The sequence below is a fragment of the Eriocheir sinensis genome, chromosome 4, assembly GCF_024679095.1.
Source record: "Eriocheir sinensis breed Jianghai 21 chromosome 4, ASM2467909v1, whole genome shotgun sequence".
In the NCBI taxonomy this organism is placed as follows: Eukaryota; Metazoa; Arthropoda; class Malacostraca; order Decapoda; family Varunidae; genus Eriocheir; species Eriocheir sinensis.
In genome coordinates this window covers 26,805,291-26,820,944 of record NC_066512.1, presented here as the reverse complement: position 1 = coordinate 26,820,944, position 15,654 = coordinate 26,805,291, and the positions used below count along the sequence as shown (strand labels likewise).

The window sequence follows — 15,654 nt, the reverse complement described above, 5'->3', positions numbered from 1 at the left end:
GCAATTTTTGCCCATTCTCATCTAAACGGGGAATTCAACCAACGACCATTTCTAAAACTATGTTACCTACCGTAATCGTTGTCATGTTCATCATTTGTCATGTTACAAGAAAACATGAAGTGGTAGATAACCACATGAACATTATAAATTATCTTGAATTAACTAAGCATTTGACAGAAAACATACAAACTAAAATATCATGTGATACTTGAAGGTGGATGAAGGCAGATGTGGCGAGGGAAAGACTGAACGATGTCATCTCTATAGTCAGACTCCAAGGATTATAAACACACACACTTTGATCAAAATTTATTTGAACAAAAATTTGAAACATTTTTGGGTTACACAAAAAATTTGTTGTCCTGTCATTTAAGGCTTGAACAAAAATCTTTGATGCATGACGCCAGAAAAATGCTGAATTAGTTTTAGTATGTCATTTATGTAAACAAAAGCGAACCATTCTAATTCAGAAAACTGATACTAAAAGTCTTAGTTGTTACACATAAAGAAAAACATATTTATCTGCAAAACATATCCATTACCAATCAAGGTAACTGAAGTGATGGTACAAAGTTTAAAAGCAAATTTGGAAGTGTTGTGGCAAACTGTGTCATTATGAAGTGCCTCCAGCATTCTGCTTGAAAGAACCAATGCCAATCGCAGATTTATAAGTCGTTATAAATTCTGCAAGAAATTTAGCAATGATTGTGTAGCACTTTTTGATGGAACTACCAGAATGCTTTTATTCTGCGTTTACTGAGAAGTCAACCCCGGGATCATAGGCTCTTCATGTGCCTGTTCTGGTGTTGGTGTCCAGGGTGTGGGACAAGCATGGCGACAGGTTGACTCAGGGCACCACAGGCCGGCAGCGTGCCACAGATCTGCTCAGAGCCGAATTGGTGCTCAAGATGCAGCTGGTTTTCATAGACCTGCAATGAAGTAATGTATTATTATTATTATTATTATTTTTTTTTTTTTTACAGCAAAGGAGACTGCTCAAGGGCAACAAAAAATGTAGAAAAAAAAGTCCGCTACTCAACGCTCCCACAACAGACAAAAGTAAAGAGTGGCCGAAAGAGAGGTTGATTTTGGGTGGAGAGGTGTCTCAATACACTCTTCTTGAAAGAGGTTAAGTCATAGGCAGGAGTAAATGCAGACGAAGAAAGGCTGTTCCAGAGCTTACTAGTGTAAGGGATGAAAGAGTGAAGATGCTGGTTAACTCTTGCATAAGGGGTTTGAACAGTATAGGGATGAGCTAGAGTAGAAAGTCGAATGCAGCAGGGGAGGGATGCAGTTAGCAAGTTCAGAAGAGCAGTCAGCATGAAAATATCGATAGAAGATAGAGAGGCAACATGGCGGCGGACTTTAAGAGGTAGAAGACTCTCGGTAAGAGGAGGGGTGTTGATGAGACAAAGAGCCTTTGACTCTACTCTGTCCAAAAGAGCTGTGTGAGTGGAGCACCCCCAACACATGCAATGTATACTCCATACGAGGGCAAACAAGGCCCCTGTGTATGGACAGCATTTGCGCGGGGGAGAAGAACAGGCGGAGACGTTACAGAACGCCCAACCTTGAGGAAGCTGATTTAGTGAGAGAGGAGATATGGAGTTTCCAGTTGAGATTTTGAGTTAAGGACAGACCAAAGATGTTTAGTGTAGGAGAAGGTGACAGCTGAGTGTTGTCGAAGAATGGGGGATAGGTGTTTGGAAGATTGTGTCGAGTTGATAGGTGAAGAAATTGAGTTTTTGAGGCGTTGAAGGACACCAGGTTCTTCTTGCCCCAATCGGAAATGATAGTAAGATCTGAAGTTAAGCGTTCTGCAGCCTCCATCCTGGAATCGTATAGTTCCTGTTGAGTTGGCCTTCTATCAAAAGAAGATGAGTAGTGTAGAGTAGAGTCATCGGCGTAAGAATGGATAGGACACTTCGTTTTGGAAAGATCATCAATGAACAACAGAAAGAGAGTCAGAGATAGGACAGAGCCCTAAGGGATACCACTGTTGATAGATCGGTCAGAGAGGACACTGGATATAAAGGCACAGATAGAAGGATAGAAGCCGTAGGAGGGTAGTTTGGAAAGCAAAGATTTGTGCCAGACCCTATCATAGGCTTTTGAGATGTCTAACACAATAGCAAAAGTTTCACCGAAATGGTTAAGAAAGGATGCCCAAGAGTCAGTTAGGAAAGCAAGATCACCAGTAGAACACCCCCTGCGGAACCTGAACTGGCGATTAGAAAGGTCAGAAGTGGATAGATGCTTAAGAAACTTCCAGTTAAGGATTGATTCAAAGCTTTAGATAGACAAGAAAGTAAAGCTATAGGAAGGTAGTTTGAGGGATTGGAACGGTCACCCTTCTTAGGCACAGGCTGTATGAAGGCGTACTTCCAGCTGGGAGGAAAGGTAGATGTTGAAAGACAGAGGCAAAAGAGTTTGACCAGGCAGGGTGTCAGCATGGAAGCACAGTTTTTAAGGACAATAGGAGGCACTCCATCAGGTCCATAAGCCTTCTGAGGGTTGAGGCCAGAGAGGGCAGAGAAACCATCATTCTTAAGAGGGCATAGAAAACATAATTCTTAAGAAGTAAATAAAAATGATTGTTCCCCTTATATAGCAAAAAATCAACACTAACCTTAAGATTCAATGAAAGGCAATGAGAAAAATAACTTCCCTTATCTATCTGCTCTTTTCACTAATAAAGAGATGAACTCACCATCTCTTGACAGCTGTGCTTATGGTGGTACCTAAAATCCTGTTTTCTTTTGGTTCTCTCCCGAAGGCATTTAAATCAATGGATGAGGATACACAGAGGGAAGGTAAAGTAAAGATAGAGTTGGGGGCATACACTGTAACTGCATGAGCCTGAAAAAGTAAAGTAGGCCTAAAGGTGGGTGCATACCCTTTAGCTGTGCATGGCTGCAGCGCTCATCTCCGATCCTTTGGCCCTTTGACCCTGTGGTAGGTAAGAACCAGTTACCCTAGACATGGGGAAATGTGAAATCCAGGATTGCCAGTTTACCTTTCCCAAGTTTCCCCAGGTAACCATTTATTGACCAGCCCGAAAGGGAAGATGAACAGCCGGGTGAGCTGCACGGTGACTGCCTGGGCCAGGATTCAGACTCAGGCCTGGGGAGTGGTATTCAGACTCGTCGACCACTAGACCGAAGAGGTGCTTAGTGCTTCAGTAATAAAAAATGTTCACTTACTGTCTTCCTATGTGTTGTCCTCAACTGTGTCCTTTGGTTGAGGTCTGCCACTTGCTCATGAATTCCTCAATATGCTCCAGTACTGCACCTGAGCATTCACAAAACAGTGTTAAAAGTGTACATGTATGACTTTATATAAGTTATTTCACATTTATATGGTTCTGTATTGGCAGGGAACATTTAGTAAACATGATTATATGCTGGTTTTGAGCAAATTGTTTTAAAGTGACTATCAGACTCTACACACCCAACGCCAGCTGAGGACGATGAACCACACTTTTAGGTCACTTTGCCTCATCCTACAAAACCTATGCCAGCCAAGGCCTACAAACCACCCACTTGTAGGTCACTTTATCACACTCTATACACCCCATGCCAACTGAGGCCTACAAATCACCCACTTATAGGTCATTTTCCCTAACTTACTTCACCACATGCAAGAATTCAGCCGCCAGATGCCGCCGAAAACAGAATACCGCCTTGAATTGTTCGGTCGTTACTTTTACACTAAACCCTCATAGAAAGTTATTTCAGATTTTCGTCAAGACTTGTACTGCTCTGTCGAGACCACCAATATTTTACCTGCAGCGTGTGTGAGCCCAGAGTGCGAGAAGGTGGGGCTCCTGAGATGCTTCTCCCCCGTCAGCAGAGTCACCGTGGCAGTCTTTACATTGCTGGAGTTTTGCTGGACTTGTGCGCAGAGGTAATGGCAACACTCCACAATCTGGTACCAATCCCTGGGAGAAAAGAAATAAGACCTTGTAATCTCCTGCCACCCCTCTCGTTTTGAAAGGCTCTTCTATAAAAGCCTATGAATGTCAAGTCATCATGGCTGTCTTTACATTGTTATATTCTGCCGGACCTGTGTGCTGAGGTAATGACAACATTCCACAATCTGGTACCAATCCCTGGGAGAAAAGGAATACACCCTGTAGCCTGTACCCCATCTTGTTGTGAGTCTCTTCTTTTATGAAAGCCATGTCAGCTGCCTCCTCTTCCTTCCAGCTAGTCACCATAAGGAAGTGGATTTTTTTTTTCTTTTCTTAGTCCCATGTCCTTTTTAATATCAACCCTTCAATCATACACAAGGATAAAAATAAAAACAGCCCTCCCCTTATCTTTCTTCTACCCTATTTGGTGTAGTTCTAACATTGCATACTGTTACTGATGAGATTTTCCATATTTCCCAAAACTATGAATTAAATCATCAAAGTCTTACTACTTTTTTTATTTCCCAACTATAAATTAAATCTTCAATGTTAAGTCTTAACTACTCTTTGATTTTCCAAAAATATAAATCAATTCAAGTTTTCTTTATTTTTCCAAAACTAAATTAAAGCATCAATGTTTCCTGTGTTTCCATGGTTCCTTGTCCTTTGTCTTACCATGCAATTCTTTTCCCAAACCATCTATATAATCAGCAATGTTAGATCTCACTACGTTCTTACTTTCCAACAGACCAACACTATAAATCCGTTAATCGCTTCCTGCCTTACCATGCTTCCTTGTCCTTCCGTTTGGGGTACTTGATGAGGGGGAGGTGTGTGCGTTCATGTGGTCGCTGAGATCTGATGAAGCGCGAGCCATGGCGGAACTTGATTTCCAGCCAGCGGATGGCGTCACGTGCACCCAAGCTCTCCCTCTTTTGTTGATCCAGCAAGCCAATGACTGAAAGATAGGAGTTGTTATATCTCAAGAGGTTACTTTAGGCTCTCTTTCCTTTGCTGCTCCAGTAAGGCAATGAGTGAAAAAAGGGGTTGCTATATTATCTCACAAGGTTACTTTCATTATCTCTGCAAAACACCCCCATCCACTCCCACACATGAGCTAAGAAGAGAAGGAAAGATTTCACTCCAGTGTCTATTGAAGGACTACAATCTCTTCATCATAACTGAAAGCACAACAATTCCAATAGATCTTAATGACAGAGCTGGTAAGCTTAAGCCTACATAACAAGTCGACATGTATTTTAGGTCTGTCCTTTTTTTTTTAATTGCATCTATATTACTCCTACTACATCTAATAATAATGATAAAAATAATAATAAAAATAGTAGTAAAAACAATAATAATAAGGGTTTACATGTTAGCCAACAGACTTACACACCTGCTTGTGGTATGATGATCATGTGAGTGGGTTTGGACAGCAGCAGTTGAATCGCCTGAAGGTGGTTAATAAGTACTGAGGCATCAGGAACCAGGTAGAGGCCAAGCGTTGCCCTCCTGGTCCTCTCTTCCAGGTTGCGCACCTCATGCTGCAGCCACTGAGCTGTGAGGGACTGCATGCCGGCCAGGCGTCGGGAGTCCCTCTTGGCGGGAGGAACCGACAGCAAATCTTCTTCAGTTGGCGATGACGAGGAGTCTCGGCATGTGATTCCCTTTGAAATGGGTGAAACTTGATGAATGTGATATAGTTTATGATTGATCTTTTTATGGTAAAGGAATCAGCTCAAAGGCATAAACAAACAAACAAACAAAAAAGCCCACTCTGCACTGCTCCTACAAAAGCAAATAAAATTAAGTGGTCAGATTAGGAGGTCAATAGCAGATGGAAAGGTGTCTTGATACTCTCCTCTTGAATGAGTTCAGGTCATAGGTAGATGAAATACAGACAAAGGAAGGATTAACATTTTCTCAGCAAAAAAACAACAACAAAGGAAGAGGGCAGATACACAAAAGCTACTGATTCTGAAGATAAAGTGAAGGAGTATCTGTATATATGTTCAGTTAGTGGAAGTATCAAACTGAAGTTGTCTACGTCAAGTTTGTCTTACCGAGTCATTCTTCTTGTTCTTGTCCTTCTCTTCTGTAACAACGCGATCGAGTGAGAAGCTGTACATCCCAGACTCAGCGTCCAGCCACAAGGGAGTGTCCTGTCGACGCGCCACCTCCTGTCCAAACTGACCAAGGCGACGTGTGCGCAACAAGACCTGCCAATGCATGGGAGGGTACGATTAATATTAGATGGAGGGTGATGAGATAATGTAGGGGCATGTATTACCCAGTAACCTCCCACTCTTTTCTCCCCAGGAACCTTCCTCACTCTCCCCCTTACTTTTCCTTATTTATATTCCTTGCCTTTCTCACTCTTCTCTTCTCATGGCATTTTATAACCAGCACCTATCCATTTACTCTCACTCTACATTATTATTATTATTGAGATCCAAGAGAGGCAATCAAGGGGAAATAAAAAAACTGATCAAGACCCAAAGAGTCCCCCTCAATGAGCAGACATAGATAAGAAAATTAGAGACAATGACAGTAAAGAGAAGAATAAAAAGAAAAAAGGGAAAATCAACACAAGTATGCACAGGGACTACAATAAAAATAAAGGAAATAAAGAAACCTCTGTCAAAGAAGGTATTAACAAACTTACCAGTTCCATAGTTTTGAAGTTAAGAGACTTTTGAATGCCAGAAAGGTAAGTCGGGATGAGTGTATTCAACATCAAGTCTTCGGGCAAGGGCGTGGTCTTGAGAGAGTCTACCTGCTTGTTGCAGGGACGGTCTGCAGGGGGCTTCTCACTCTCTTGCACAATAGCCACTACCTCATTGCGCACGCCAACTGAGTCTGGGGAGTGTACAGTAAAGATTAGTGTAACCCTCACCTCACAATTACGAATTTTATAACTGATCCAATAAAAAACATGGATGTAATTCTATAGTTCTTATGATTCTGGTATTGGTGTGCCTCCAGCATTTGCTGACTTTGCTCACCTAATGGCAGTTCTCTATTCAGATTGGTCTTTAGAAGTCTCGTTATTTGGGCCCAGGATTTGTAGGTTATTCTACACTGCTTTGCAACAAGATTTGCTCTAACTTTAACAACTCTACCTGAGGCCAATGAAAAGCATTCTTACTGTTCCTCAGGTGCTCCAAGTCCACCCGCAGCAGGTTCAGCAGTTTGGCCATTGCCGTCCACAAGGAGTTGGCCGTTTTCACACACAGCTGGATCACCTCTTCCTCCCTCTTCATCCAGTCACAGGTGACGAACATGGCGGACAACATGCCCTCCTTGCTGATCAGTTCCAGATGTTCACCGGCGGTAAGTCCTTCCCATTCTTGCTCAGACTCTATCTTCACATCCTTAGGAGAAAGAGAGAATGAGCGGGTTATTATTACCATTATTATTATTATTATCATTGAGGTCAATTACAGGGCATTAACAGAAAATAGAGAACTGATATACACCCAAACAGAACCTCCATGATGAGCAGACACAGATATAACAAGGGGAAGAATAAAAAGAAAATGAGAAAAGAACCTGAATACATCAACAATATTGTTTTATAGTGAAGGAAACAACCCAAAGAGAAAGACTCCAATATGATGCTCCCAAAACTACTACGGAAAGGGTGCTGAAAATGAAGTCGTAAAATGGAGGACACGCAGTAGAAGGACAGAAGGAAGGTTTCAGTTTATCAGACAAAGGGATGAGAGTGGAGATAATAATGATTGACTCTTGTACTGGTAAGGTGGGCAGCACAGGGATGAGCTTGAGTAGAAGTGTTAATATTGTTTACAAAAAAATAAAAATAAAAATAAATAAATAAATAAACACTATAATAATCAACATATCTGCAATAATACTTACTTCATCTGAATCGTCATCCTCGGAGGAGCACAGCTGTGAGAGATCAAGCTCCTCCTCTTCCTCCCCTTCCTCCTCACTTGAGGCGACTATTTCATCCTCCTCCTTGCCTTCGTCCTCACTCCCTGATGCCTCTGAGCAAGTGTCCTCATCTGAGAACATCACAGTCACACAGTTACTTCACAAGCACCTCAATATACACACCAAGTGCTCTTAGCAGAGATAAAAGGTTTTGGACACAATATCAAAAATAATTTTAACTGACCCTTCACAATAAATTTCAAAAATTGGAAAATGATGAAATAAAGAGCTGATGGGTGACTGGCAGGCACATAGTGAAAATGCATGGGCACATGAGTGATGGAAGGGAAAATATGGATGTTAAATGAGAAGAAGAAAAGACATGAATAACAGAAGGAAGAAATAAGCACAAGAGGGTGAATATGTAATGTGGGTAACACAGTGATTTTCCTTCTTTGATCTAAAGAGAAATACTTTTATTTTTTTAAGTTCTGCTGCTAGTGAAGCCTTCCTGTCTTTGTGGGACATCAAGTTGTTGCTACCAGTGATGTTTATAAAGATAGATGATGACGATGACAATAAAAGACAAAAGGATTCATTTTTCAGGTTTGCTATGATAAAAACATTGCACTACTACTACTACTCTAAATAAAAAAGGTGGGGGGGAGCACTGCCCACCTTGGCTGCCGCAGGAGCCTCCGCCACCCCGCTGCCGCCGGCGCCGCAGGTTGGCCAGCCTCTTGCTGCGCTGGCCCTTCCTGGGGGTTGCTTTTTTGGCACTATCACTGTCAATTTTTTGGTTTGATTTATCCTTATTCTCAGATTCTTCTGCATCTATGGTTGTTTTGTTCTCTTCTTCAGTCTTCTGAAAATTGAAATATTGGACTTATAACCAGTAATTACCAACAGTGTCATGATGCCTTGACTAAGGCTGAAACATGACGGCGAGATATATTTCACACGGAACTTTTGGCAAATAGAATCATCCAAGATTTGTCCAATAAGTGGAAGATTCTTTTTGATATTAACAAATGCAATGCACTGAGAGAGAAGCGATTTTCTGCTTCTACGTGATCATTACACTTTGCATTGCAAATACTGTCACCTGATATCCACAAGTTCATGCAGAAACAGAGGAAATTCTGACCTTTTCATCTTCTGGAATGAGTTTGGAGAGAAAGGTGGGATCGATAAGGGAGATGCGCTGCTCCAGGCGACTGGTGACATGAGAAATGAGGGTCATGAGGACAGACACCATGAGGGCCTGGGCCATGCTGGTGTGCGAAGAACCTGCATGGACAGAGATATCCATTAACATCATGACACCTTTTAGGGTTATATTATTATATGATTACATTACATACATTATTATTATTATTCCAGCATTACCTTACCTTGTTTCTCCAACCTCTTGGTGCACAGCGACAGAACGGTGCATACGATGATCATCACCTCCGGAGTCAGGAATGTGGCCTCTGCCGGCACATTCTCAGTGATGTTTTCGGGGGAGTCTTGGCCGTTCTGCACCGAGGGAGGGTGACCGTTGGAGGAGGAGGTGTTGAGGGGGGAGGGAGATCGGCCAGGCACATCATTGTCAGCATCGTCGTCGTAGGTCTCGAGTACCTTTCCAAGCTGCACCAAAACATCTTGACACAGCTGATGAAGAATATGCACCATAAGAGTGAGAGACTTTACAGTATATTACAGATAGCATATATAGTAAATCATAGCAATAAGTAAAGAGAATATGCTATAATTTGTGGATTTACACCTTTGAAAACACAAGAATAAACTCCATGAATCCTCATGAGAATAAAAAGATGTTACAGCAATAAATAAGAAAAAAACAATGTTATAATTTGTGGATTTACGCTTTGAAAACACAAGAATATGCTCCACGAAGCCTTGAGAGAATTTCAAGTATATCATAGCAATAAATAAGAAAAGACAACATGATAGAATTTGTGGATTTACACTCATGATAACACAAGAATAAGCTCCACAAACCCTTACGAGACTCTATGACACATTACAAGCACCAGTAAGAAGATATGCTATGAATGGTACACTGACCCTTTTAATAACACAAGAATAAGTGCCACGAACCCTTGCCACCTCCTCCGTGGACCTGTTGTTGATGAAGCAGGTGGTGAGCGTGAGGACAGTGTGCAGGAACCTCTTCTGGTGCTGGGCCCGGGTCAGGTCAGGCTGCTCCTCCCCACCGCCAAACAGGGCCCGGCTTTTCCCAAGGAGTCTCTTCAGGTTGCCTTCAGCTCCCTCGAAGATCTTCTCACATGTAAGACTGAAAACCCCCAAAGTCAAAATTCGTGCTCTTTTACTTTAAGATTCATATTATACACACATGGTTTGAAATTGATACTGAGGAGGGTGAGACAGAGAAGGCTGCAATGATTCAGTGGTGGAGGAAATGGAGGTAACTGTAAGGAGAGTTGGAAGACCAAGGAAAACATGGAGGAGGATCAGCGCAAGTCCAACCCCATGAATTGGAGCAGATGAACTATAAACAAAGACGATAGGCACATAGATTATAGTTTCCTTCAGCTCCATTTGTATTCTCACAGCTTAAAAATCCCCAGTCACATATACAACCATATCAAAAGCCTTCCCTTCCCAGGCCATTCCCATGACACACTACTTTCAACAATATCACAATGCCAGGTTCCGTACCCTATGAGCTTTCTACAAACCACTTTTACAGGTTAACTCTTAGATGGCGGCAGTATTTGAAGAGTATCTCCCCCCAAAATGAATTGTCTATATAGTGTCACTGCCAGCCTTAGGACCATAGCATATACATAGTTACGCTGCATAATAGATGTTTTAACTATCGTCTATATATAGATTCTACCGCAATGTGAAAGTGTTGTATTTCTGCCATACACAACTGAATGACTGAATTTTGGACCGTCTATATATAGTTCTTCTGCCATCCAAGGGTCAATGGCTACAGCTGACATTGATTCACTATCACTATTTTCTCTATAATTATACTATTTTCCCATTGCTATTACTATCTTCTCCAACAATAATAGTATGAAGAAGGTATACCAAAAAAAGGAACTGGATACATCTTTTAATAATGGAGTAGTGGGTAGTTTGCCTTTGTATCAGCATCACAGCATCCATACGCATTCCCACAATCCTCTTCTTTTTTTTCTTTTTTCTTTATGCTCCTTTTGAGAGAAGTCTCATCCTCTCCCGTTCATATTCCCTTCAACTATTGATCCTCTCAATCTTAATCCTTTTCCTTTTTTTCCTTCATGCTCCTCTTTTAAAGTAGTCTCAACCTCTCACTCTATTTAATTTCACTTACGCTCTTAAATAGTGCACCACAGCCAGCAGAGGTTGGTCACTGATGGAGTAGACAGTAGCCAAGTTGCTGTGGATCAGGCCACCTTCAGGCTGGTAGTGAAGTGCCTAGCATTGGAGGGAATTATATATTTATGATGAGAGTGAAGTGGAGAATTATTATTATTATTATTATTATTATTATCATTATTATCATAAAAGATGAATCAGGAAGAGAAGGGGGAGTGCAGACACAATATGCTGCCTCTTCAGCAGCCCCCAAACACTACCTTACCTTACCTTACCTAACGTTACCTTACCGAACTTTACCTTACCTTACCTTTGGCACAGTGATCTTTTTGTTTAACGTCCAGGGATATTTTCCTATATGGGGTTGGATGGGCTACGAGTTTAGCAAAGTGATCTTTTCTCTTCTTCTTTTCAATTAATGTCCTTATTTTCCCTTATGGGACTTGATGGGCTATGAGTGTGCCACTGTGATATCTCCACAGGCTGTCAAAGCAAGGGGTGCCGAGATATTTTCAATACCCACACAGCACGAACACTAACAACCACCACTGCTCAGACAGGTAAAGGAACCACCATCTCACCTGGAGGTAGTAGCGGACAGACAGGTGGTAGGGTGGAGGGGAAGGCAGGTCCAGCATGTAGCGAGTCAGGTCCCCGAGACATGTTAGGCAGCGAGGCACTGAGTCACTGCTGCCGATGTTGCCGTCGCTGGTGGAGTGTTGGCTGGGATCCTCTTCTTCTGTAGAGGTTAAGACACATGGGTGTATGTAGGGGTCTGAACATGTGAATTTAGTGGGTACATGATGGTGATTATTATTGGGATCCACGAACGAGCAGGTGCATGATTTTTTTTTTTTTTTTACAGCAAGGGAGGCATCTCAAGGGTGAAAAACAAAGGCAGGAACAAGGAAGCCGACTAGACGCTGCTCCAATAACAGAAAACAGAACAAGAGGCCAAAGGAGAGGTCATTTTCGGGTACAGACATTACTGTATTATCATTATTGAGATCCAAGAAAGGGCATACAAGGAAAATATAAAAACCGATATAGACCCAAACCCTCAATAAGTAGACATGGCTATGAAAAAATAAAAAAAGACTAACAGTAAAGTAAGGAGAATAAAAAAAGGAGGGGGCAAAAATAATACCTGAGTTAACAACAAGTGGATATTGACTTTTGCTTTATACTTATCAACATCAACAAGAGACACATGACCTTGCCTTAATGAACTCGTGCTATTATTGTTTGACAGTTTTTACAATGTTCATCTGCTGTTTTGGGGTTGGGGCTTGTCTTTCCACTGTTTGCAATGAATACAATCCATACCTTTCCATTTTTTATTGTCCATGTTCTCTCTTGGGGTGTGTGACGTCCAACACTCACCATTGTTCTGGGGCGGCAGGAAGTCAGCCAGTCGGGCATGGGCGGCAAGGGATTGCAGCAGGGAGTGGTAGAAGGCTACGCCGTCCCAGAGGTGGTTGTACACCCAGCACGCCTCGCCACTGGCCCAGTTGTTACCCTGGACACACACACACACACACACACACAAGTAATTAAAGATTTGCATAAAAAAGTGCAAAGCCGTGATGCCCATTCTACTCTTTCTGTCAGCTTTTTTATTTATTTTTTCATTTTTTTATGTCTCCGCCTATTGTGCCTGTAGCCTTGCTTGAGGGGCCTGGATGGTATTCGGCCCCAGCCCGTCATGGAGCAGGCAAGTGTTTATAGTGGCGCCATCTTCTCTTAGAGTGAGAGCTTAGAGTGATGATGCCCTAAAATTCTATCCTGCCAAAAAACTTAGCTTTCTTATTTTCTTCTTTATTTTGTACGCTTCATTACCCTCCTGATTTTACATGTGCCGTTGTTACTATCATTATCATTATTAGTCATGATGCCCATTTTACTCCTTGACTTCCCAACAAGTTAAGCTTAGTCGATTTATATGATTTATAAAAAAAAACTAGATGGCTCTATAAACATGAGAAGATTGATATTCCTGTGTAGCTTACCAGACCAAGATGCATAATATTTCATCCTAAATACGTAGCTAGTTAAGATATGGTGTATCCTATAAGTGTAAAGGATGTCTTCAGTCTGTTATACATGGGATACTAAAGTGCTGTGGAAAGTTATTGTGAATATAACAAGCCCACAAAAGTACAAGGTCCATTTTAGATTACACAAGATCAATGGAACAAATAAATGCAGGAGCGCACCTTTCTCATCTCCTTGGCAGCTGTCAGCGGTTGGTAGTACACCTTGCGCCATAGTGTTTCCTCAACCTGGTGGTCTTGGGAGCCAGGGTTCATCAGCATCACTCTCTCACACGCCTCCCTCAGCCTGGCCCGTACACCCACCGCCGCCGCTGAGAACAAGGCTCCCGGGGCGCTTGCCTCCCGCAGTGAGGCATTGGCACGGCGGACACATTCGTTTACATGTCTGGGGAAGGAGAAAGGTATTTGCCATATAGTGTCAACTATGATAGAAGCTTAAAAGGTTCATAACTCTGGAGAAGGAAAGGTAAAAGGTGTTTGTGTGGGTAAGAAAAAACCCTGGTGTGAATTGAGTCTTGGTCCTTTGTACTAACATAACCTGGTAAATATTTCCTTTATAGCCTTATCCTTTTCTGTTCCATTTGATAGTTTCTAGTTCATTTGAGTGTTTTGAGGACTCTCTTGTTGTGGAAATGAATAGTGACCATAATAAGACCATGACATCTGCATAAGCTTTGGTGGGGAATATTCACTTAAGTGTAGCCTTCTAATTTTGAGATACTGACTGATTATTTCTGGACAAAATATGATGCTGTTTATCATGGATAGTATTTTTCTCCGAAAATTGCTAAATGATTGACTTTTCAATGCCTTTTGTGGACCTACCGCCACAGCCGCAAAATAGCTCGAAGAGTGGTTCAACTTGGACACCCGTGGGAAATCGAAGGTTTTGGGTGGGGGAGTATATTTAAACTACTCCAACTGAACTTTACATACCCCCCCATGTATATGCGACTTATTTCTGCGAGGAGGTATATCTCGCAACACCGGCTGGACCACCACTGCGGCTGCTGCCAGAGGAGGCTACGCTTTTGTGAATATTATCCACTTTGGTTTTATTAATGTACTGATATCTTGCTTCCTTCTCAACCAATTGCTCCTCTATATGTTTTCTACCAACCTTTAAACTTCCTGGACAACTACAGGAGAGTGTAATGATCAAAACAAATGTGGAAATAGGTATGAAATGTGTGTGCTCACCAGCACGGCTGTGGGCGGCGGAGTAGCCCACAGTGTCATATGGCAGCCAAAACTTGCGGCTCACCACAGGGTAAATCCAATAGGAGTGTTCATGCTCTAACCTATGGGGGTTGGGGGCTTTGTCTCCCTTGCCCCCTCTTGGGTTACTAAAAGACAGGTGTTTATATATGTAACCTAACAGGGGAGCTCTACCTCCCTCAAGTCCCCTGTTTCCCCATGTCATCACATCAGGCATTTTATGGTTATTATTCATTTGCACAACAAATGAAGCCTCAACACTGAAATGAACTAGATAAATACTACCAAATGGAAGAAACAAACAAAAAAATAGGAAGCAATAATAAAATAAAAAATACCCAGTTCTAGACAATAGATCATAACCTACTATTGCCATTATGAATAGTGACCTATCGCCACGAGGGGTAGTAGATTAGAGCTGCTCACAGTAACCCATCACAGCATTACCAGGCCATTAAATCCGAAACACGAGTCACTGGCGACGGGCACGGGTATCTGGGGGCTGGGTGAATGGTCATCAGTAAACTATATCTGAAACGTCAATCACGAGACTTGGGTGAGCCTTGGCCCTGGTAGAGCAGCGATAAAGGGCCGCCATGGTCACCACAAACACCCCTTGGGCTTATGAACAGGAGGAAAAATGACGACATACGTGTACCCTTCCCGTCCAGCCTGCCGTAACCTTGACCAGTACCTTGCGCCTCCTGGGCAGTCATGCAGGCTTGTACTCACTTTTTCAGCCTCTTGGAGTGTTCCAGGTTATCAGCCCTCTCCCCTGTGGTCAGTGTTGCCCTCCGCATGGCACTGTGGCTTCATCATATCACGATCCTGCGAGCAAGGCGACGAGAGTGTGTCCCGTGCCTATCATCGGACATCTTCCACGCAGGGTTGACAACGAGCCAGGCATTGATCGCTAACTAACCTCCAGAGATTTGCTATGTGTATTTGCCCTTAACCCATCCATCTGCATGCTGTGTGTGCATATACTCTGATACATTTTAATACAATAATATATTTCAAGTAAGATGCCAACGATCAATGTTGCTATCGCTAATATACCTCCAGAGATCTGCTATATAGGTATTTGCCCCAAACATCCCAACATGATTATAACTCTATGGACCTACCCACTACCTACCTAGAGCTGTAAATGGTTAGGGGGGAGGTCTTTTTCTACTAAATGTGAACCTTAGTAACCACTTGAGAAAAAAAAGGGCGAGTGCATGGAAG

The 15,654-nt window shown here is 42.3% G+C and overlaps 1 protein-coding gene across 3 annotated transcripts; it reads right to left on the bottom strand.

Moving 5' to 3' along the window:
• Nucleotides 1–296: 296 nt before the first annotated feature.
• Nucleotides 297–15,322, bottom strand: LOC126981299 (nonsense-mediated mRNA decay factor SMG5-like). 3 transcript variants are annotated; one of them, XM_050832233.1, is made up of 18 exons: nucleotides 15,157–15,322; nucleotides 13,369–13,591; nucleotides 12,479–12,671; nucleotides 11,734–11,891; nucleotides 11,148–11,251; nucleotides 9,920–10,115; nucleotides 9,208–9,469; nucleotides 8,961–9,103; nucleotides 8,492–8,678; nucleotides 7,796–7,944; nucleotides 7,062–7,287; nucleotides 6,579–6,772; nucleotides 5,977–6,132; nucleotides 5,310–5,580; nucleotides 4,700–4,871; nucleotides 3,786–3,940; nucleotides 3,204–3,291; nucleotides 297–929 (listed from the first exon to the last, which is right to left on the bottom strand). In XM_050832233.1, exons 1-17 carry the CDS (start codon nucleotides 15,222–15,224, stop codon nucleotides 3,224–3,226), a joined length of 2,925 nt encoding a protein of 974 aa, XP_050688190.1. In that variant the 5' UTR covers nucleotides 15,225–15,322; the 3' UTR covers nucleotides 297–929; nucleotides 3,204–3,223. The 3 variants fall into 3 exon arrangements, with proteins under 3 accessions (XP_050688190.1, XP_050688197.1, XP_050688205.1); XM_050832240.1 differs by having other exon boundaries at nucleotides 12,536–12,671; XM_050832248.1 differs by lacking the exons at nucleotides 297–929; nucleotides 3,204–3,291; nucleotides 3,786–3,940 and adding an exon at nucleotides 4,027–4,111.
• Nucleotides 15,323–15,654: the final 332 nt, after the last annotated feature.